This window comes from Oryctolagus cuniculus, chromosome 14, assembly GCF_051225735.1.
Source record: "Oryctolagus cuniculus isolate XC-2025 breed Fujian yellow rabbit chromosome 14, ASM5122573v1, whole genome shotgun sequence".
In the NCBI taxonomy this organism is placed as follows: domain Eukaryota; kingdom Metazoa; phylum Chordata; class Mammalia; order Lagomorpha; family Leporidae; genus Oryctolagus; species Oryctolagus cuniculus.
Window position 1 is genome coordinate 19,061,482 of NC_142880.1, and position 24,161 is coordinate 19,085,642.

Below are 24,161 nucleotides of genomic sequence, written 5' to 3' on the forward strand. Positions count from 1 at the left end.
GCAGAGGTGACAACCAGTATTTATGACCAAGGTGTTTATGCATGATTGGATGACTCTTACGAAATTTGCATTTATGCAGTGGCAAAGCATGCATGAAAAAATTAAAATCTTGTCTTTAATCCTTATGTCCCCTGACTCAGTGCTAACAGCTCCAGTATGAACTTCAGGTAACAGGGTTGTGGGAGTGGGGGGGTTATTTTGTAATATTTTTTGCTTCTAATGCTACTCATAGGAAATCATTTGGATAAAATCCCATCAGGTGGGAATAAACAGGAGTGAGAGGGCCTAAGCGGGGAGAACATTGGGCGGTGTGTGTGTGTGTGTGTGTGTGTGTGTGTTTAAAGGTGAATGTGAACCTGAAAAATACGTTTAACATATTATAGAGTGAGTAAAAAGAATATGTATATTAAGATCCAGATTTTGTAAGACGTATGTGTCTGTGAGTAAAACATCTACACTGAGATATTAACAAATCTTATCTCAAAGTGGCAGAAGAGAGTTTATTTTTATTATGTTTTGTGACTTTCTAAAATTTGCGCTGTAACCTTGGATCCAGAAAGAAACCTGCGTTATTAAGAAAGAAGAAGAAAAGGAAACGCCATCTTAGCAAAGCTAATTTGGCACTTCCTGGGCCTTACTTTGCTTCCAGGGCCAGAGCGAAGATGCCAGCAGCCAGGGGTGCAGAGGCCGAGGTGCCCGTGTGGGTCTCAGTGCAGTCATTGTGCAGGTCCGCGCTGGTCTGGGTGCAGCAGGAACAGAGAGAGAAAGAGGCAGGGACAGGTGAGAGGGGGAGCCGGGAGCACGGAGCTTACTGAGGGCTACATCTGCTCTGACCAGGAAACAGCTGATTCCATTCCCTACTTCCTCCTCTAACCCACAGGCGGATGTTTGCCATCTGCTGATATTCTCATTCGTTCTCCTTTGCATGCAACTTGTCTATAATTCTGGCAGCAAGATGCCTTTTCTGGGGATGAAGTACTCCCACTATGAATATTTTCTCTTCTGAGATTCCCAAACGAAATGCTGTCTATAAAAAAGGAACAGTCTCGAAATCACGGTGACTCACACTGGCCCATTAATCATCCGGGCCATTGTGTTTGGTCTGGCACATTCAGAAATTCTGCCTCACCCAAAATTCCCCTTGGCCTTCGGGCTGCCGTGTGACGGCCTCTTCAGCACCAGGGTAGGAAGCCATCCTGCTCTCAGCCACTTGAACCTGCTGCACCAAGTTTCCACTCACAGTGGACTGCTTTTGACACCTGGGAGAGTCAGCGTCCACATTTGCGGCTTGATGGGAAGTGTGGCTTCGTAAAATGCAAAGCGGGCTGGAGTCAATCCTGCCTTTGAGTTTCAGAACTACTCCATGGTAGATGTGTGCCACGGGCAAGACACTTGGCTTCCCCTTCTGCAAAACGAGATCTGTGTGTCCTGACTCACATGTGGCGGCTTACATGAGATCCTGACTAGGACCGCATTTCTTGCACAATACCATTGCATGTAAGGCATTGCCGAGGCTAACTCGAGGATAACAAGGAGGTTGCCGAAACGAAGGGGAAGAAACAAGTTATCTTCCAATCTGTCTTCCTTGAGCACACGGCCGTGCTGGCTGAGCAGGTAGCGAGGCCAAAGACTCCTAACCAGATTCCCTTCCAGGCTGCAGCGTTTTAGTTTTTAGCTAGAGATTGCGATGTGTGGGAGAGAGGTGTAAAAAAAATAATTTGTTCTATTATCACCTCCTTTGGCTTCCTGTTTAGAGCTGCTGAATTTCCCAAGTTATGGTGGCTCTGCTCCTTGGAGGGCTGCGGAAGTGAGGCTGCCCTTTTACCTGTTGACGCACTTGAGCCCCCAGAGATGACACAGCTGGGGAAGATGAGGTTTGCGTAAGAGGAAAACTATGATACTACCGCTGTGGCAAGCAGCATCCACCGGCTGTCTCTCCCAGGGCTGGCTCCTGCTTTGGTGCAAGGGAGCGAGCCCCAGTGAGAGACAGTCCATACAGTGGGGTGCGAGATGAGCTAAAGGCAGCTCTGAGCACCCCGGGCAATGGCAAGAGCCAGGGGCTCGGCACACACATGGGCAGGTGTCTGTCATGCCCCTTTCAGAAGCTGTAAACTACACCAGGTAGAGCCCTTGGGTAGAAGAGCGCTGTCCACTCCTCGAAAGTGGAAGAGAGGGACCCGAGAGGTAGGCCAGTGCTTTTGCGTTGAAACCGGAGCTTCGCTGCCTGAATGAGCTTGCACAGATAGGCAGAGCTGCAGGAAGGGATCCTGGATGAAGACAATGGTGCTGGGATGTCGGGAGTGGCAAGTTTGCACCCATTCCCAGGTCGTGACTATGGGATCCTGTTGAGATTTAGGTCTCCATCCTGCCAGCTCTTGGGTCCTATGTCCAGAGTTAAATAGGAGGCTTTCAATGTTTAAATCAAAAGGGCCTCTCTCTCTGTTCTCCAAGCCCACTGGGGCCCTCATTGTCACACCCTTGAAGGGAAATCTGATCATTGCTCTTGGCAGTCAGACTCACGGACAGAGGCTCAGGAAACAAGCATGGGCTACAGGGGCTCTGAGCATAGTAACCCAGGGAGCTGCTTTCCCAGAAGAGCGGGGTTAACCTCCAGGAGAACTGAGACTGTTATTTTCCTGTGGCTGCCTGTTCCTGGGAGACAGAGCTGAGATAGACTATGTATTTTTATCATCTGCCAAAGGGCAAGTCAGACTCTAGCCTTGCTATTAAGGGATCAGCCAGCACAGGGCGATAAAGCCCCCTCCAACCCTGAAATCTCCTTCAAGACAGTTTCCAGGGAGGCCCGAGAAAAGACATTTGGAGGCTCGCCTGTACATAATGACAGGGTTGCTGGCTTTATAAATGACAGGGAAGGCAGATCATCTTGGCAGAAGTGTCATCATCCCTGGAGAGCAAACATCCCAGCACACGCCCCGTCTTTCACGTGAGCAAGCAGCGTCTTCCCACCCGAAACATCGAGTGTAAGCAGATCAACCTTTGCCCAAGGTCACGTAGGAGCATCCTTCCCAACGACGCAAGGCATGCACCTGCTCCCGGGAGGAGGGAGGGAGTTGTTAGACAAAAGCAACCTACGATTCGCTGGTCGGTGTAGTCCCCACTGCTGTACGAGGTGGCCAGCGTGGAGGAGCACTTCTCGGCGTACCAGGGGGACAGGCCTTGCTGGGAGGCACTGCTGATGGAGATGGTGTAGATGCTGTCAGTGTAGCCATCACAGTCACAGTTGTCCCCCTGCCGGCCGCCGTTCCCCGAGGCCCAGACGAAGATGGAGCCCTTCCCTTGTCTCCCCTAGAGGAGGAGACAGAACACGCAACATCTCTTATCATACACCTGGGTCACTGTCAAAGTACAATACCATCCCACCCCCGCTGCAAAGTCCACGTGGGACGTTCTCAGATGCTATGATCAGGGCCTCAAGGAACAGTGCTAGGAATCTCGCGAGACCATAGCTGACATCCCTAGACCCAGCCCTGTCCTTCCTCATCACTGGGGGTGGGGCTGAGCCAGCTCTTTTTTCTCTTTCTTTTCATTATTATGCAGATTCATAATCTAGCCTTTAGCACTGGCTCATTATTTTTTCACTCTTCTCTTGGCTCTTGTCACTAAGCCTGAATCTTCCAACATCCTCTCTTTCTGCGTGAAAATCTTCTGGCTGGCTGATAGAATGACAAAATCAGACATTATTCAGATCTGCCTTGCAGCTGCATTAAAAGGGACTCTTCAATTGAATGGAACTCGTCAAGGCTACCCGTTCTGGGAGCTTTCAATGGGTGCCCTCTGAAGTTTCTACTTTGGCTGCCTCCTGTGGAGTGCAAGACCTTGGAATCCGAGCAAGAGCAACAAGCAACACAACCAGTCACGTGCAGAGTGCAAGGTGCACGCTGCTGTATTTGAGAAGGCATTTTCAGAGCATCTGAAAGCAGTCTGGGCCATAGTTTACCTAGTTTCAAAACCCACCAGCCGCAGGAAAATAAATGAGCAAGGAGCAAGACATATGCAGAGGTCATTATCAAGTCAATATCCCCAAAGTTAGCATTATCAAGTCAATATCCCTAAAGTTAGCATTATCAAGTCAGTATCCCCAAAGTTAGCATTATCAAGTCAATATCCCCAAAGTTAGCATTATCAAGTCAGTATCCCTAAAGTTAGCATTATCAAGTCAATATCCCCAGAGTTAGCATTATCTAGTCAGTATCCCCAAAGTTAGCTCAAGGTCAGACCCAAACAGGAGAAATTCCCTTAACCCTTAGCTTCCATCTCTCTGAAGAATGATTGGGCCATCTAAATGCATTTAAAATTGTAAAAGGGCTTTGTCAAGAAATTCACAACCACCTGTCTCCGTAACTACCCTCCTCATATCCAGAAAGTCAGGTTTTTCACCTCTTATGGGTCAGTGTGAAGCATCTCACCTGTTTGACACCATATTCAAAAGCTTTCTGGGCTAGTCGGCCAGGCCCCTCCACGGTTTTCCCATCATCATTAGGGCCCCAGCTTGCACTGTAAATGTCCACGTGTCCAGGGTTGAATCCAATGGAACTGGCCTCAATGGCATCAGTCACAATGCCGTCCAGCATTCTTATGCCTGAGCAGCAAAACACACACACAGCAACACGGCCATGTCAATATGTACTTGTAGAAAAGCACAAAGCTCTTTATAGCCATATTTTTTAAGAGTCAAAAACAAGGTAATTACTGGATGTCCCCTAATGCCTACCCAGCTACTAACAGCTCAGAAGGAAGGGACAACTCCTTGTCCCCATACACTTCCTTGTCTGCCACTCCGGAGGTGAGACTGTGTGTGCACTATGCAGGCAGCTGTGTCCCCAGCTGTGTCAAAGCTCTGTCTCCCATCATACCCCTGTGGTTGAAGGGAAGTTGTATCTTTGGACAAGAAGAGGCGGCCATGGTTGCTGTCAATTACATTCCCCAGCTCCCTCTGCCACCCCAGCAAAGTGACCTTCGGACCCCTCAGACAGGCCCCCATCAGTCTGAGTGCTTGTGGTTCTACCACGAATGGCTGCAGCCCAGTTTTTGCCACACAAAGGACACCGGACGGGAAACTGCAGCTTGCAAAGATCCGTCCACAAAAGGAAAGTTAGCAGGGAGAGAACTCTTGTTTCTAAGCACTGATTAAAAATAACCCCAAGGCCATCCTTTTATGTGTTTGCAAAGAAACATTTTCAAGGAGCATGCTTCTTTTTCTTCTGAATAGCTTCAAGGATAAAATCCTGCCAAGACTTTCCCTCCTGAGGGGGTGTCATGTCGCATGGGGAGATGGAAAACGTGGCCGCTCTTGGCTGTTCCAACAGCCTGGCGCCCATTATCGGGCGCAGGGAGGCAAAAGCAATTTGGAGGTACAAGCAGGTACCTTATTATTCCTGGCTTCGGGCTTACAGTGCAGTGGTGTGCACAGCCTGTGGTTTTTCAAATGATTATTTACTATGGAGCAGAGGCAAAAGAACATGCCATTGACGTGATCAGCCCAAGTCATATTTGTGAAAATAGAAAGTTGTTTAAAACTGCATTTGGAAGAAAAGTCAGACAACTCTTCTACTTAGTAGCTATGTGACTGTGGGCAAGCCCCTTAACCTCTCTGAGCCTCGGCCTCTTCAACTGTAACGTGATGATATTAGCAGCTCATGGGCATGGATGACCTCCTACAGAGTCATCATTATACAAGGCCTCACGTGTATGAACGCACCTGTCCTTACAACAGCTGTGTGAGGTGGATGTTGTCATTCTTGTTTTACAGGTACAGCAGCTGAGGCCAGACAGGCGTGTGACTTGTTCAAGGTCACACAGTTTGAAATTGGGAAGCTAGGATTTGGATTTTAGAAATGAGGCACCCTCATCTATCTCGTTAACTACCATCCCATACTGATGCCTATAATGTGTTGTATGGTAAGTGGTTGTCATGCATTAGGTAACTAATAGATGAAAATTATCATTTTAAAAATACATCAAAGGGTGAAGTAATTTAAAAATTCAGTAGGTCTAGAATCAGAAGTCTTGGGCATCACTATATTTTGTTAACTTTAAGACAAATGCTTGTGATTTTCTTTTTATAAAATTAAGGAATCAGATGACTCTCTCACAGGCTGTAGCTGTTTAGTTCATCAGGACTTCAGAGAATTCTCTTTCTAGTTGATTGCATAATTTGTGCTTCTGCCTCTATTTTTCTTAAAATTAGCACAGTGCTTTGAAGATGCCAGTGACAAAGCAATCAGGAATGATACTTAAAAATCTGGGAGTCTCCTGTACCAACAGAAACTTGTTGTATATGTCTGGGTATGTATTTATTGGGTTTCTGAAAAGGAACCCACGACAAAATTCAAGGCACCTTTATGTAGGCATTAATGGAGTATGCTCTACAATCGATGTTTTTGTGGTTGTAGTTTTTGAAAGCCAAACTAAACTGAGTTTATAGCAGACTGGTGAAAGCCTGCTGGTAGAAACAGCGGGGAGAAACACTCGCTTCTCTGATAGCCCCTTCGGAGGAAAGCGCTCTGAAGCCCCTGACCCTTCTCCATGGGAACATGAGCTGCGTCAGTGACTCCTCCTGACCCTCCACAGGGCTCAGCCAAATGAAGGCACCAACAGGAGGTTCTGGATTCCTCTCTGGCTGCAAGCAGCTCTGTTGATGTATGCAAGGCCACAGTCCCTGTCCAGTGGCTCTCTCCCGTGGCCACAGCTTTCTCCCCTCATTTTTCGCTGGTCTCTCCTTCCCCTTGCTCCGTAAGACCTAAAGCTGTGAACATCTGCCTACATTCATTAGCCCTGTAGTCCTTGGAAATGGCATCTTTATTAAAGTTACCTGCAGTTACCCAAATGGCACTAACCATGTGTTTTCCTATATGGACTCTGACCAAAACAACTAGCGATACCACATCCCCATTACAAAGATAATCTTTGGGTACTTAGTGTAACAAGTATTTTTTTTTTTGAAGTTCTTCTTTACTATGAAGTTAAGAACTACAGAAATGAGAGGCAGGGAAAGTCTTTGCCTAAATTTATCTTCTCCTTCTGTTCCCTTAGCAAGCCCTCAGGAACAAACCCTTCTAAACCAGAACATGGAGAAAATTAGATTTTGTTCAAATGCTACCCAACATTTCCATGTTTGCCCCCTGCAAAGTTGTATGGACTCTATTCAGCTCTCCATTTTCCAGGAATCCAGATCTATTGATCTGGTTGCAAATCACATTCATGTCCTACAGCAAATTTTGTATGGAACCCATTTCTTCCTCTGGTTGTTGAAAGAAAGGTATTCTTCCCACTCTCTGCCCCATTTCCAAGAGTGATGCAAGCTTCAGATTGCAGTGCTGAATGATAGGAACCCCCCCCCCCCATACACACATACACTTACCTCCGACCCTGGAGTTGTATGCAACTCCCACTCCACACTTGTGATTGTTGGCTTGCATGGCAATCTCTCCTGCACACCTGGTCCCATGTCTAGTGAAGAAGAAATGAAAGAATCACATGACAGAAACAAGGGAAAGAATCTGGGCCTGAATGCGTGGTCCATGGATATGTGAACTTTTCATTCACCTCGCGGCTGGTTTTCTTCCTGTTAGCATTAGATGAAGTTTATGTTCCTATGAGGGACATGGGTTCTAAAGCCAAATTACATGAATTCACACTCTGGTTTCTGTCACTAAAGAGTGGCATGACCTTGGCTAAGTTACCTGGTCTCACAGGGTTGTTGAGAAGACCATAGGAGACAGGGTGTGTAGAGTACTGAGGACAGTGCCTGATGTACAGTAAGCACCAGGAAGTGTGAGCCATTGACACTATTATGAGAACTCTGACACTCAGGAGTAGTTCCCCCCAACCCCCTCTGCCCACACAAAATATGGCTCTGCTTCATTCTTTTGCATAGAGGTGATTCTTCACTTTTCTCCCTAGTGGCTGCCTTGGATTAGGCTATCCTGGCCCAGCCCTAGCAGGGTATGACAGAACCCAGGCCCTTTTGAAGTCTTCCTCCTCTCCTTTACCCATATACACCACACTGAAATGTCGGAGGAGTTCCTGCAACCAAGAAGAGCTGGAGATTTTCACAACACACCACAGACTAATTGACAATCAAGATGCTCCTACAACTCTGACCGAGAGCAAAGTCTGACCCTGAGCAAAATGGGCATGCACAGGCAGAGAGGATAATTGATGCTTTCAATATCAGTTCCCACCACTAATACCTCAATTCTGAATTCTGTGGGTGATAGCTGGCTTTTCTCGCCACCATCCTGACCCAAGAGGACCCATACATCAAGAGCACATCCATGTGAAGGCATCTCTTTCATGGCTTTGTTCCACTGTGGAAACACCTGAGAGTGGGGTGAAGGCTCTTGGTGGCCTGGCAGAGCTGTTGGCCGGATACAGCTCTGGCCAACATAAAGGAAAACGACGACCTAAAGAAAAAGAGGGGAAGGGCTAGCTCTGAACAACTTCTCCAGCCAGCCAACTACTTTCAGATGCTACCTGCCTGGCTGCCTTCTGACTCAGCCTGGAATGGGATATAAACCACCTACCTTGGCTGGACCACCCAAAGTCATTCCTCTTAGCTTAGCCTTCTTTCCTGGAACACCAAAGATGACTTCCCGGTTCCTCCCACTGCATGTGTTCCTGCTCCTTCATGTTACTATTGGGTGGGAATCCTTAGCCAGAACAGCAGCAGGATTTTTAGTTCAAGATCTTTCCTGATGTGGCAGGCATCTGCTTCTTTGAGGTTTGCTAGCATTTTTCCCCTTTTGGCAAGTGGCCCTCTCTGACTCCTTAGGATTCTGGCAAGCCTGGGGCCCCCTCCTCTCAAGAATGTTCAAGATTTCACGCAGATTCTAGGAAAGAGAACCATAGTCTTTCCTGGGAACCTTGAGCTTATTTAAGTTCCAAGGAGCCATGTGGCGCTTGTTGTCAGGCAAGATTCTATTGAGAATGAAGCCAAGTAGGGGTGAGGCGCCTAGGAGGTACAGAGTGAGTGATTGGTGCCCTAAGGACATTTGAGTACAGCTATTGGATCTTGAGTACTATTGAGGACTATTGGATCTTGCAATACCTGAAACTAGAGTACCCCTTAAATGGAAGTTTTTTATTAATCCCCATTTTGCTTACTCTTTGAGTTACGATTTTTTTCTCTAGCAGAAGCTGTCCAGGCCCAAACACCCATTCTCTGAAAATGTGTGCAAATCTGAACACAGGAAGGCATCTCAGGCTTTGTTGATGAATTGGCGCCGTCTGCCTTTGAGGGAGACATTCAGTTGTCATCCTCACAGAAATGTCCTTCCAGAAGTCAGCATTGCCCATGTTTCCATTTACCCAGGATGAGACACAGGGCCCAGGTAGCAAAAGGAGCCAGAGCAAGTCTCCATCCTGAGCCAACAGATTCAGCCCACTGACAACGCCATGAGCATTGCGCCTCTGAAAGATGATGCAAGGTGGCGCCACATTATTTCCCCTATGTCCTGGGGACTGGCTCTTTTCTAGGCAAAGTTGCAGTAAGACCACAATATAGATACGGGTGTTGCCCACCCCCGTTCCTAGATCTCCTCACTTCCCTCCTGCATACACTGAGAAAAGGGAAGACCTTACCAAAGTGTGCCTCTTTCCTTCCTTCTAGACCTGCAGCTGCTAGACCTCTTTGGAGGCCAGCCATTGAGATGAAAAAACCCTCTATGATCTCAGAACAATGGCAGTAACTGGCATTTAAACAAATTGATTAAAAAAACTTATTCCACAAGATAAAGACTACTATTATTCTGGGGAAAATATCCTTATCACACATGTTATTTAGCTAGAAAAATAATCGGTAATTGGTGTTGAAATACTGACTATAGATCCAGGCCTGCTTAATCATCAGAGCTACCTGCACTTTCATGATTTTATTTAGTGATTCCTCTTTTGATTTGCAGAGGAGCAAATGCAGCCTCTATTAGTCTCATTTACATAGTAATAAAGAACTGTTGTAGAAGAGATAGCTTGGAGAGATAAAAACCCTTGAAATTGGGAGATAATAGGCCTCCAATTGCTAGAAAGGCTAACAAAATGGGACCATTCATCTTCAAAACCTAAGGGATTTATGTCTGACAACATGCTAGATTGGCAACTCTATTTTTTTATGATATCTTTTGAAAAATGATAGGGATGCTACCTTTTTTGTCGATAGACAAGAAAACCCTGAGAGATAGTTGTTCACTGTGTCATTTTCAAGTAGCAGTTTCTGACCTAGCTCAGAAAATTGATTTGTCTCTGCTTCTATTCCTAACGGATGATATTATTCTTGTCATGACTTCCCACTGACAGAAGGTCTCATTCCGTGGTTGCTGAATGAGAAGCCCTGATCAGCATTATCATCCTCATCACTGTCATTGTCTTCATCATCATCCCAGCAAACACCTTTTTAAGGGACCAGGTGGTGCCCAGGTTCATATATGTAAACACAGTTAATCCCCATAATCACCCAATTAAGTGTATATCCCTTATTAAAATTGATAAAAACCTAGGTACAAAGAGTTAAACAATTTGCTTAGGGTCACTCAACTAGGATTTGATCAAAGTCTGGCTCCCAAATCTGTGCTCTTAGCTGTTGGTTTTTTTTTTTTCAATATATATTTTTTTATTTAGTAAATATAAATTTCCAAAGTACAGTTTATGGATTACAATGCCCCCCCATAATTTCCCTCCCACTCACACCCCCCCATCTCCCGTTCCCTCTCCCATTCCATTCACATCAAGATTCATTTTCAATTATCTTTATATACAGAAGATTGATTTAGTATATATTAAGTAAAGATTTCATCAGTTTGCACCCACACAGAAACACAAAGTGTAAAATACTGTTTCAGTACTAGTTGTAGCATTACTTCACATTGGACAACACATTAAGGACAGATCCCACATGAGAAGTAAGTACACAGTGATTCCTGTTGTTGACTTAACAATTTGACACTCTTGTTTATGGCGTCAGTAATCTCCCTAGGCTCTAGTCATGAGTTGCCAAGGCTATGGAAGCCTTTTGAGTTTGCCAACTTCGATCTTATTCCGACAGGGTCATAGTCAAAGTGGAAGTTCTCTCCTCCCTTTAGAGAAAGGTACCTCCTTCTTTGATGGCCCTGTTCTTTCCACTGGGATCTCACTCCCAGAGATCTTTCATTTAGGTCTTCTTTTTTTTTTTTCCAGATTGTTTTGGCTTTCCATGCCTAAAATACTCTCATGGGCTCTTCAGCCATATCCAAATGCCTTAAGGGCTGATTCTGAGGCCAGAGTGCTATTTAGGACAGATGTCCTTAATAGGACATATTTAGGACAGATGTCCTAAATAGCTGTTGGGTTTTGCTATATTAACGCCATACTATGTGGAACGTCAGAGTTTTCAGGTAGACAGTAAATACCATTACATGGGGGCCTACAGCTCCCTGTGCTGAGGGAAATGTGGCTGTTATAATACCAGGTTGTGAGAGTCCCTCTTTAAGGGAAGAGGAAAGAGGGAGGCCTGAGTCACCCTTCTCAGGGCTAGAGAAACTCAGAATGATCGTTTCACCAAGTGTGCACCTGCTGTGAAGCCATGACACAAGTTTTCACCCACATTGGTTCCTGAGGCCAGACCAGGATCTGCACAGGAAGGGGACTGACACATCCATCCAGGTCTCCTTAGCTGTACCTGTGTGGAACAAGCAGAGCTCCCCCTAAGTCTTAGCAAAAGGGGTGGAATGAAAGTTATTTTTATTCCATTCTAAGAAAGGTACCAATTTCTTCCATGGACTGGCCATCTACTTCCTTAGTAAGTTTCCCTTTAACAATGTAGGGAGCAGGAGTCTTGTCACTCATTTTAAGTGACAATAAAAAAAAAAATAGAGGCAGTGAGAGGCAAGTGATTTGCCCAAGGTCATCTTGTATACTGGCCATGGACAAAGCCCTGACTATAGCCAGGCTAGCATCATAAGGCTGTGCTCCAAAAGTAGATTTCCTCCTGGTCCTGCACTGTTCTGATTCAGAAAGACAGCTCAGGGTCTGGGAACCCTGCTCTGCCTTGGTGAAATACTCCCACTTTCTTCCAAGGGCGTGCCTGTTGGTGGATTCTATTGTATTGTCACTGAGCTAGTCTAACATCTAAAGTGTGCTTGTAGTTAATGCCTTTGCCCAAACCCTCAGAGCAACAAGTGGTACTAAAAGAAGTCTCCATCTAAGGAGGAAATATACACCCCAAAGTTGAGACCAAGATGTGTGCCCCAGCCTCCCTTCCTGGAGTTCACTGGCCTTCTGGAAGGAGGGAACCATCCAAAGAAAGGAAGAATTTCAGGTCAATATTCATGCCCCATCTACATGGGGGTTCTGAGAGGGAATAAAGGACAGGGGTGGTGGTGGGATGTGGTTGGAGGTGGGGGAAGGCCTGACTGATACAAATTAGGTGCCAATCCAGAGAGAAAAGGGCAACACTGGATGTGCCATCTACCAAAAACACAGTTACTTTGCTGTTGACACCCCTACTTGTAGCAGCAAGGCCAACTTTTGGCCTTGACTTTGATCTATCCTTGTGCAAGTCTCTTGGGTGCAGAGAATGAAGGGGAAAGTTGATTGTCCCCTTGAAGTCTATGAGAGATACCAGTCTGAGCAAAGATGAGCTCTCCTTTGAGGCTGTGTGTGTACACAGTGAGGTTTCTTTGGGGCTGGAAGAGGTAAAAAGCCTCTTGATCTGGGTCTTTCCTTGGTCACTGTGGCTCATGGCCTCCCTTGTCACCCCGTGACTGCCATAGAGAGATTGTTAATCTAGGGGTCAGGTGCAGGTGCTGTCGTCTTTCTCTTCTCTTTGGCTTCACATGCAGCAGGAACTCTGGAGGAGGCTTCTAACAGGTTCCACATCCTGTAGGCTGTTCTGGGCTTGGCCAGGTCTCAGCTGCACTTCTGCCAGGTACTTGGCCACGCCCTTCTCGGTGCCTGGGTCAGAGTGGCTGTAGCCACCATGGAAAGTTGTAGGGATTTGCTAATACGTATTTCTTCATGTATATTTATCTTCATGACTGACACCAAATACCTTGCTATTAGTAAAAGGTTCTTAGAGGAATTGGGGGCAAACTCAAAATTTGTCCACTTTATGTCCCCACCATTCCTTCTAAAGGTACAGTTATTCAGTAACATTTGAGGTGAGAATTTCATGATATAAGAAGTTTAATTAAACTATGGTTCTGTAAACCAAAAGGAATATAAAAATAGAAGCTATCTTTGGTTTCTGTTTCAAAAGCAACAAAATACCATGGTATGGATGGGGTGCATTACTATTTTCTGAGAGCTGGAATGTACACCCAATTTATAATATAATTTTCTCCAACAAGATAAAAGCATTTTAGAGCACTTTATTCCCCCAAAGGCATTTACTCACTTGTTCTCATTTGTGGGATCATATCGGGGAAATGGATCGTGGTCATTATCGTTAAAATCATAGCTAGCCTCTGGATCCTAAAGAGACAACAAAAGTAACACTGTAGCACCATTTTTATAAAGGTAGCACATCCCAGGCCTTCTACCCCTCCCTTTCCATCCTGGCCACCGGCTCAAAAGCCTGTATTTTGGAGCTTCTGGCCTAGGAACTGAATATTTATTGAATATTTATTACACCACAAACCAAGCAGCTACAATGAAGATGGCAACATGAGCCAGCCTACAGTTCTCAAGGAATTCTAGCAGACTGCAGCTCCTGGACTGCACTAGAAACTCAGCCATGTTTTTCAGATGAGAAAGATGAAGCCCAGAGAAGCTGAGTGGCTCCACTGAGGCAGCAGAGCTAATTAGTGACCCTCTGGTGCTTAAGTCTCTTTGACTACAGGTGCAAAGTCATGGTTGTGGGGTGGGGCTCAGGGCCCTGATGGGCTCCTTCAGTCTCCCCAGGAACATGATATAAGCATGTGATTTCATGAAAGAGAGTGTGCCTGAACGGCAAGACAAGCTTCCAGGACCTACCCCCTTCTCCACCAGCTTGCTGCCCCTCAGCTTCTCCCACACAGGAATTCTGAGACCACTGCTGCTCCTGCTCCTTACGTCCCAGTAGCTCCTGCCTTCCACCCTTTGCTATGCTTTCTCATCTCTTATTTTCCTTCACTCTTTATCCTGGAGTTATGACTGCAGGGACACTGGATGGGTGGAAAGGGTGAAAAACAAGGGACAGTCTTAAGGATGAACTGTCCACTACTCCAGTCTGAAGACCTAAGATACACTATGGAGTTTGCGTTATATTACGAACCTCATGAACAATTAAGCAAATAGTTTTCATTCATTCATTCATTCATTTTTTCATTTCAAGTAAACTTTTCTTTCTCAGCTTGGCATTTTTTTCGTTGTGTGGCATTCACACTGACTTTTTATGGAAGGAATCATATTCACATAACTTCACAATGTCAAGGAAACTGACTCTAATGGATGTGAGGAGGAAGACTGAGAAAATGATTTTTCTTTGGGCTTGATTTGATTGGCTCAAGGCCCCCCAAACACTGAGTGGCTCAGAGTCTGAATAGTTGTTAATAATAAAGGTACCTCCACTCCTCCCACCACACATACTTTCATACAATACTTGGCCCCGCTGAGTTCTTCCAATGACCCTTGGTATAAAACAAGTTCAGAAGCTGGACAGAGGCTAAGGGGAGGAGCAAAGAGCAGCACCTTCCTTGAAGAGAAAAAAGCCCCAACTGTATGTCTGCATAGACAGCTACCTAAGTTGTAGTTATGGGAGGCCCCAGACTCACGTAATTGGCATAAATGTCTGTGTGGTTCCACTCCAGGCCATCATCCAGTACAGTGATAACAACTCCTTTACCCGTGATGCCTTTTTGCCAAACAGGTATCACATGAAGATCCAGCTTGGGCAGGGCTGCAGTCATCCTAGTGTCTTGCTGATTAAGAAAAACAAAGAAGAATTGGTAAAATAATGATCTTCTTGCTACAAATTGGGAACTTAAGCTCCAACATGGAGACACATCTTTCTTTTTCCTTGGGTCATTCTACTCTTTAAAAGATGGCAATGAGATGCAATTAAAAAAAAAAAAAAGTAGAAGGTAGGACCAAATGAATCATCAGAGCTCTGTTCTTCTTCCAATATTCTAATAGAAAATCTCTTGGAAGGATGAATCACCCTGGGTCGCTTCTCTTTGAAGCTTTGAAGAGGTTTGTCCATGAGTTTTTTTCATATTAATGTGATTGAGTTCCTCATTGGCTGATGAGTTACTTGATGTCTTATGTTTCCATCTGCCCCCTGAGCTTATGTTGCCATACTGAACTCACATTCTGATGTCTGGGGCACAGTCACACATATATGTGTTATGGCTTTTCTTCATCTAGAAAGTGCAGAACCTGGAAGGCTCAGGAGACTGTGAATTCAACAGGAGTTGCAATCTAATTGTCTATTTCCAAGTATGAGTGATTTAGGATCTATGAGAGGAGATCTGGGGATGTCTCTTCCAGACAACTTTTCTGAGAGTTAAAGTGTGAGGTGTTGAGTGGGAGAAGAGCTGGGCAGCAAGAGGACATGAATCTAAGCACACTTCCAGGAATGCAGGAGACCTACAGAGGAGGAGTGTCAGGTGCCTGGTGAAGGTGTCAATAAAAAATAAGTAACAGCCATCAAGTGTCAATGAATAGACTGCTCCTTGCTGATGCTCCTCAGAAAGAGGTGCAGGGGATGGGGGAAGGGAGAAAACAAGAATTTATCCAACTAGCATAGAGCTGAATCTCAGGGGTTGGGAACTACACTCAATGTATTAGCCAAAGCTACAGAAGAAGGTCTCTGTGTCATGTGCAGGTGCAATTATGGAGCATAGCTCTGGAGCCATGAATTATGACCCCTACTACTAGGGACCATGTGATTTTGGCGAATTGTTCAACTTGCCAGTGTCTCTGTTTCTTCATCTGTGAAATGGATATAGTAACTGAATCTAAACATAGGGTCATTGTGAGTAACAAATAAGTCAATTCATGTCAAACACCTAACAATGATATTTGGTATAGAGTAAATGCACAAAGGCAGGTGGAGAAGGCTCGTTTGCTACAATGACCAAGTGCTGCTTAGGTTACCAGAATGGCAAAAGGAACTTCTTCCCTTTTCCATGCATTATGCAACTAACGTATCTAAGCCTTTGCTTATGGTTGTCATGTGAAAATTGTGCAATATTCTCCACAACAAATACTTCTACTAACTTGTATTGCAACTGTAGAGGCTTAAGATTAAACAGAAGAGAGAAGAGCCTACAGGAAAGCACCAACACTAAGCAAGTCTAGACATTTCAAAGTAGACTTTCTTTGTATTCCTGCCTTCAGTCTCATTTGGAGATTCTCACCTATGGCACATAAGAACTGACATCCAGGGCCCTATCCACCAAATCAGTGATTTAGAGGGTTCTCAAGAGTAATTTTAACCAAAAGTGGGATTTTCGTTACTGGAATTGTCATTGGAATCTCTAGCATGGCAAGACATGATTCTTCCGTCCTTGTATCAGATTAGCATAAGAGGGCAAAATGATGACAACTCCTCCCTTCCTGGCAGGTGAAGATCTGTGTTTCAGATCCATGTACCTGGCAAGTCAGAAGATCCGCAGCCCTAATCTCCAGATAGCACTGGGTTTCTCATTACAACAAAACAACCCATTACATAGATGTAAGGCAGTCTTGGAGGTACTTACCAAGTACCACTGCTGGTTCCACATGGGATCATTGAAGAGGTTCAATGCAGAGTCTCCTAGAGCAGAACGTTTGCTTCTCTCTTTCTCATATTGTTGTTCAGCCCAGATCACCTACAAGGAGTATTATAGAAAGGAAATCACAAGTCCAAGAGCCATCTCTGTGGAATAATCTTTCCTCTATCTCCTGTGCTTTTCTCATCAGAATTCAGGCAGCTCCGTAATATTTTCATTTGACCATAGATCAAGCTGGCAGCTCAGTGAGAAGGGACTGCCCACTGGTGGGGAGGGAGCAGGGGCGAGCATTCCCTCTATTACAGTAAATTGTACCTTTAGGAAGGAGGAGATACAGTCAGAGAAGCAAAGATTCCCTCCAATTATTTACACTGTGGTTACACTGTAGGTGAAAATTTAGCATGCTTTCATCAGCAAATAGTCTGTAATACTCATTTTTATTTTTCTGTTGAAATTCCAGGACTCTGAAGCTGAAAATTTGTGCATTTTCATGGAATGAGTCAACAAGGTAAGAGAGTGTGGAGGCTGCCATGGTGGGGCTCTTACAGCTTAATTTCTTTCTTTACAAACGAAAGGTAGAAATTGCAAATGTAACTCAAGACAAGAATGGTGCTCTGACTTTGTGAATTTGAATCTTTGTGTTTTAAGCCTCTGCCTAAGAGTATTTATCATGAGAATCAGATCTGAGGTGATGAATGAGCATTATTGATCAGACACACTTGCTGTTAATTCAGTCTCATGTATTATGCAAAGAGATCTAACAATATGATAATTACCTGCCCCACATCTATAACGTAATCCTATTATGGAATGGAGGCCCTGGGAGACTGAGGGGCTGTATTGTGGTTATATTCATTGTGAAACAGTGTTTTGCTTTTATTTGGGGGGCAACATGACTATTATGTGGTAGGATTTTATAATATGAGAGTCCTTGTGAGTCAGATTCAAAATAAAAACAGTAAAATAATCTGTAACTAAAACTATCCACCAAGACTGTCCAGTATTTTCAATAAGAAAATATACTGCAAACCTGTTATAAACACTGGGAAGGACTTGGAGCTAGATATTAGTCACTATCATTTATTTTTAAGGTCTTTGTATTTTCAAGCTTAATTGTTTTGGCTTAAAATACCTCGATGCTTGGAATACACTGCCTGTCATTTCAATTGGCATTTTGGAAGCTGGCTGAGAGGGGATAAGTACTAATCTTTGAGTCAACTACAGTTGGAGATTTCATTAGCAGACTTTTAAAGATGGACGATGGCCACTGCACTTAATAGGGCTCAATTGCAAGGATATTATCCCTATCAAAAAGAGCAATTAAATGAAAATCAGAGCAATTTTAAAAAATGGAATATAAGAAGAGGCACTCTGCCATCTGATCAGATAAACATCCAGTTGTATAAAACAGTGTTATGATTAAAGTCATTAACTCAAAATTATATATTAATACATAAAAGAGCAGACCAAATGGGATAGAGAGCATTGGCAGTGTCTTTCTGTTATGTGTATAATAGGTATCCTGTAATTAACTGTAAATAATGGTTTGAACTGGAAAGAGTATTAAAAGCCATCTAGTCCACCCTTCCCCCTGTAGGCTTCTATGGTTTCAGGATTTTTCCCAAAATAAAATTGTTCTAGAACTAATTTCTCATAGGATTATATAAACTCCTTTTTCATGGAGTTATGTTGGAGAATAAATTCTTAGCTCTTTTTTATTGTGCCTGGGGATTCCTCTCAAAATCAACTATTCAATGCCTAGAGAGTAGAACTGGGCCATCTGCTCATTTTCATGAGATTCTTTGAGTGAGAATAATAGTTAAGTATGCTCCACTCTGTCCACTGTTCCCCACTGAAGATGAGAAGGGAGGTCAGTTTGACTACCTTGTGCGTTAATACTGGGAATGCATTCAGCAGAGAAGGAAATCTCTGTTGCCTTGCCTAAGGACCAAGCCTTGCCAGAGTGTTGAAAGTTATCCTACTTTTTAGAGCCCATGCACAATGAACCATCTGCATGGGGGGCAGGGGGGATCACTAATGGAAGACATCACTGGGCAAGAAGACTTTTAAAATAAGGTTCATAGACTGCACTTTGGTATCCCACATATAGACATAACTTGACACAAAGAGCTAGCAATGGATGTCCCTGTGGTGTCCCTGTCCATGGTCCTGATACAATATTCTGCATTTGTCAGGGCCTGCCACTTTTATATTTGAACACTGGTGACCAAGGCCAAATCATTCTCTACCCCCCCATTTGTCTTCTAATTTTAATACTTCTATTGGTTTCAGAATAAATAAAATGTAAACTACTTCACAGGCTTAAAGAATTCCATGTACTTTCTATCATCTTTCTGTCATATCCTTTTTTTTTTTTCTTTGAAGTTGAGTGGATCTTTTCAATCCTCTCACCAAGAGGATGTTTTCCATTTATCATAGTAATTCTCTAGGGTGTCCAAGGCAACAGAAATCATGTATACAGATATCAGCCCAACCAGGATAAATTTCACTTAGTATGAAATAATTTTAAGAAAAGCAACATTGTGTAGAAAATTTCAATACTCCTAATGTAGTTAACATTTTTTATTGATATATTTGCTGATCTTAAAAATAGACTTCAAAATCAATATGTATATTAAATTTGTGTTCAAATTGTCCCTTCTCTATTATCTGTGTTCATTCTGGACATTTCCTGCTGTCATCTAGCCATCAAATCTGATTAAAAACCACTATGAAAAGAGATCAAATGGTTTGGGTCAAACAACACAATAGTTGAAGAAACATTTGACTCACAAAGATATGGATTTACAGCTCTCTCATAAGCACTAATTCCCTATATAGCAAAACCAAATAGAATTGGCAGAATGTTTTCATTTATGCTCAATTGTTATTGAAAGCAAGAGTCATATATTTTTTTGAATTCCCACGTTGGTGCTAAACTGATTTGTACACAACAGGTAGATAATAAAAGTTGTTGATTGATTGTACTATCAAAATGTTTTACTAATGCTGCCACCTGATCTTCAGTATTCACTTTCATGTTCTTAGATTTGTGGGAAGATAAATATAATCAGCTTTGTAGATATATAAGGCATCTATAATTAAAGTATATATATAGTTAGCTCAACACAATTCAATATTATTGTGTACAATTATAATCTGTGGAAAGAAACTAGACATATTACAGATGAAAAATCGCATCACAATAAAAAGGAATCACATTTTCAAAGTACATTTGCTCTTATTAATCATCAAAAAGAAAGTAAATAGGTCAGGGTATTGATTTGAGAGCAGTGCACAACACTTACACGGTCATCATCAGATAATCTCTTCGTAATGTGGAGGGCACTTCTTCTAGACCTTCGGGGATGGTTTTTATGTTTGAATAAGTAGTGATTTTCAAGTGATCCAATCTATAAAAGAAAAAAATTAAAATCCACTTCCTCAAACAAGTATATGTGGTCTAGTTTGAAACCAAACTGCTCTAGAGACAGGCCACCTTTATTTAGTCCATCCTGTGTATTGGAAATTAACCTGTTTTCTTCATGAGGAAGGCATTAGTACAGCTTTTTTTTTTTTTTTTTGACAGGCAGAATGGACAGTGTGAGAGAGAGACAGAGAGAAAGGTCTTCCTTTGCCATTGGTTCACCCTCCAGCACACTGCACTGATCCAATGGCAGGAGCCAGGTGCTTCTCCTGGTCTCCCATGGGGTACAGGGCCCAAGTACTTGGGCCATCCTCCACTGCACTCCCTGGCCACAGCAGAGAGCTGGCCTGGAAGAGGGGCAACCAGGACAGAATCCGGCGCCCCAACTGGGACTAGAACCTGGTGTGCCAGGGCCGCAAGGCGGAGGATTAGCCTAGTGAGCCGCAGCACCAGCCGTCTAGTACAGCTCTTAAGATGCCCCTCTGGAGATGATCTTGGGCTCACAGTGACATGTGATGCCTCTGTTTCACATCTTTTAGGAAAACTACATTTGGATGAGTATGTGTGCATGTATTTGTGTCAGATAATATTGTACAGATAGACATTTCTCAAAATATTGTCCATTTAATAAAATGTTTCAAGTTAGAGAGCAATTGTTTGTGGAAAGCAAGTGAACCCCTAGGGTACTATCTATGATCAGTGCCACATTCAGCTAAAATAATTTGTTGTTGCTATAAAATGTAGGCCTTGATTCCATAATGATAATTTCCATCAGCCAATGGTGACCATTTGATTTCCCACTAGTTTAAGGCTTTCAAGAAAGCACATGCCATGTGTAGAATAGGTGCTCCAACTTAGGGTGTGTGTACTTTGGAGAGTTCTCAATACCTTTGGTCCTTTTAGAACTATGTTCAGCTTCGTATAAGCTGGTGTCCCTATACACAAATCAGTACTAAATTCGAAGCTACTGAGTTCTCTAGATGTTCAGTGTGTTTTTAATTAAGAGACAAACAGTTGACTACAGTTTATTTCAGAAGTATGTTCTTTAAATTGGTGGTTCTCATCACCTAGACTTTTTTAATGGACATGCTTGGGCCCTGGTCCAAGCCTGAACCCTGGCAGTGAATTGTCTACAAGCTGCAGAAGGACATGGGAAAAGATCACTGATGATGAGTCAGCTGGTTTTGCTTCTTGTCACTACCTTGATCGTGACTACCCTGAGGCCATACGTGACGTAGGCTAGTAACAGTAAATTTGTGTAATTTTTGTAATTACAATTAACAAAGGGAAAAATAAGCAGAACAGCAAGGAAGTATCATCTTTATTAAGAACTACTATTTTCAAAACTTGTTAGCAATGCCATTTTAATTAGAAATAGCCAGAGGAAATAAAGCATTGCAAATCATATGTAAACTTAGTTGGGTTTTCCCTGCTATGTTATAATGGTGCTTATGACTGTGCCATCTCCATCCCCCAAATTCTCCCAAGGATACTAAAAAAAAATTTTTTTTTTAAATTTTCTGGCTTTATATTTTCTTTGTTTGAAAAACAGTTCTCACATTCAATGGTCCAGGTTTGGCTTTGTGTCTGGGGCTAATAGGTGAGAAAACAGAGGGGATTTTGCTTTGTTTTGTTGTTGTTTCCCTCTCTCTCCCTATTATTTTCTATACAATTACTAGTCCTACTTTGAGTAGCTGTCAGAGGTACAAAGGATTAACTCCCCAGTTTTTGCCTCCCCTCTCCCAGTAAGACATACAAGATTTCCACGATTCCCACTCCCTCCCTCCCCCAGTACAGCTCCATCTGCTACTGTTTTTTGCCCCTCCAGAACCCGGACAACTGCGTGCAGTTGAGCTACTCTGTGGCCCTGTTTCCTCCACCTCCAGTCTTACCCTGCCCTCCTGGCAGCGCCTGACTCTCCTTCCTAAACCCTGTGCAAATGTTTCCTCCGCTGGGCTGTCTTCTTTCACTTCTCCCAGACCGCCTTACACCTTTACGTCGTCAGTGAACAAATATCCTATCAAGGCTCCAAGCACAACTTCACACACGACACAGATCAAATACACTTGCTATCATTGGCTTCTAAGCCAGTCTCCGCCAGTTACTCGATTCCTGGCCAACCCAACGTTTCTTTTCCTCCGCGTCTTTCTCAGCACCTAACACCTAGCCCGGCATAGAGCCAGGGTTGTGCAAAAGCAAAGCGCTCGGTCTGCAGCTGGGACACTGGGAAGTCAATCTATCAAAGACAGCTCAACTCACAAAGTTGGAAACCGCAGCCTCCAGCGAGAGAAGGCGTATTCCCCGGAGGATTGGATCTATGGAATCGCCAACGCCCACGCGGATTACTCATCCATGACTTCAGCGCGCTTCAACCACCCCCTCCAGAGAAAACGCGCCAAAATGTTTTACAACTCCCTCCTCCCCCGCTTCGATGCGGACCAACTTCTAAGGCAAGGGTTCTGAGTCAAAGAAAAGGAAAGCTCTAGATTAGAAGTCACAGCCCCCTGAGGCCTCCTCCGGACAGCGCAGCTCAGCGGGTTCCCTAACCTGAGCGCCCCCGCCTGCTCGGGCTACCTAATTAACCCCCACTTGCACAGGCTACGGTTTCCACCTAAGCCAACTCTCCCTGGGAAAAGGATTACGCACTTGACAGGCACGGGAAAAGAAACTGATCCCCCGCCCCAGGCAGCCCGGAGGCCTAACGCTAAAGGCGCCCTGGACAAGCAAAGTTAGGGGGCTCAGACTTTCCAAGTTCCCAGGGACAATCCGGAGCTCCCCAAAGAGGCATAGAAATGGTCCCTTGTCTTTCACCCACCTCTCCTCCTGCCAGCTCCCCAGGTCACTGCGTGGTCCCCCGACCTCCGGGCCGCGTGTCCGGGCAGTTGGCGCTCTCCCAATGCCCTGGGCGTGCCCCCAGATGCTACCAGCGAATATCTCCAAGCCGGCTCGGCCCCTTGCAGCGAGACTTGGATCTGCTGCTGCCATATTGGCTCCTGACGCAGACTGCCCGAGTTGTCCCGGGGGAAGGCGCGCACTGCCTCTCCCGGGGGGCGCTGGGCTGGTGAGAGTCTGCGTGCATCTCAAGTTCCCAGAACAAGCGTGAAGCATTTCTCTTGCAAACCGCGCGGGAACAGATTTCAATCCTAGAGCGGACAACCGCAAGAACCAGCTCAACCCAGCTGCAGCAGCTTCCTTCTGCCTGGCTGCGCCCAGCTCAAACAGTAAATAATGCAAGGCTTCTCTCGCTCCCTGCGCGCCTGGGGCGACAGCGGGAGAAGCTCCGGGCTCTCTTGGCCACACTCGGTGCAGGGAAGTGCAACCGGGCTCCCACTTGAGAGACCGCGCTCTCCCGTCCAGCCAGTCCCCCTGAGCCCCCGAAAGTTTCTGGAAAGTGCAAACTCTTACCTGACCCAAAAGGTCATAGCCCAGCTCCTCAGCGATGGCCGAGGCTGCCTCCGGGCCCCCGGGGATCTCCGCCGCCCATTCATTGACAAACTGCCTCTTGGCTTTTGCGCTGTTCAGTGCACACCAAGCGCAAAGGAGGGCGAGAGCGGCACGCTGCAGAGTCCAGGCTCCTCGTTCCATGGCTCACACACTCGTCCGCACACAAGTGGGAAGGAGGAGGGAAAAGAAGCCGGAGAGGGAAAAAGCCAGACAGACTCGCCCTTCCCACCCTCGGGCTCTGGACCACTCCTAGCTCCGGGCTGCTCTGCGAAGAGCTGGCAGGCGCGCGAGGCGAGGCTGGGCGGCGGCGGCGAGCGCTCACTGAAGCGCTTCGGTCTCCCGGCTGAGTGGAGCCCCAGCCCTTCCCAGGCAGAATGGAAATGAGTGTTTACACGTCAAATCGACGAAAGCCATCTCTTGACGTCAGATCTACCTGGACCAAGATCTGGATGGCATTCCCGGCGGGGTGGAGACGCGGCTAAAATAAGCAGCGAGGGATTAGGGAAAGGAAGGACTCTTTGCTGGCATCGGTTGAGTCTGCTCCCTGCCGGCCCATAAATTCTGTGGCTGGGAGAAACATCACTTCTCAAAGAGAATGCCTCGTT

The 24,161-nt window shown here is 44.9% G+C and overlaps 1 protein-coding gene across 1 annotated transcript in view; it reads right to left on the reverse strand.

Annotated features, from left to right (window-relative positions):
- Positions 1–23,893, reverse strand: part of PCSK1 (proprotein convertase subtilisin/kexin type 1) — a 42,740-nt gene extending 18,847 nt beyond the window's left edge. The window contains exons 1-9 of the mRNA XM_051853986.3: positions 23,518–23,893; positions 19,994–20,098; positions 16,674–16,784; positions 14,745–14,891; positions 13,388–13,464; positions 7,382–7,470; positions 4,428–4,600; positions 3,094–3,306; positions 639–739 (exon numbers count right to left, since the gene is read on the reverse strand). Of these exons, the coding sequence (XP_051709946.1) occupies positions 639–739; positions 3,094–3,306; positions 4,428–4,600; positions 7,382–7,470; positions 13,388–13,464; positions 14,745–14,891; positions 16,674–16,784; positions 19,994–20,098; positions 23,518–23,697 (1,196 nt within the window). The 5' untranslated portion in view covers positions 23,698–23,893. The remainder of the gene's footprint in view (positions 1–638; positions 740–3,093; positions 3,307–4,427; positions 4,601–7,381; positions 7,471–13,387; positions 13,465–14,744; positions 14,892–16,673; positions 16,785–19,993; positions 20,099–23,517) is intronic.
- Positions 23,894–24,161: the final 268 nt, after the last annotated feature.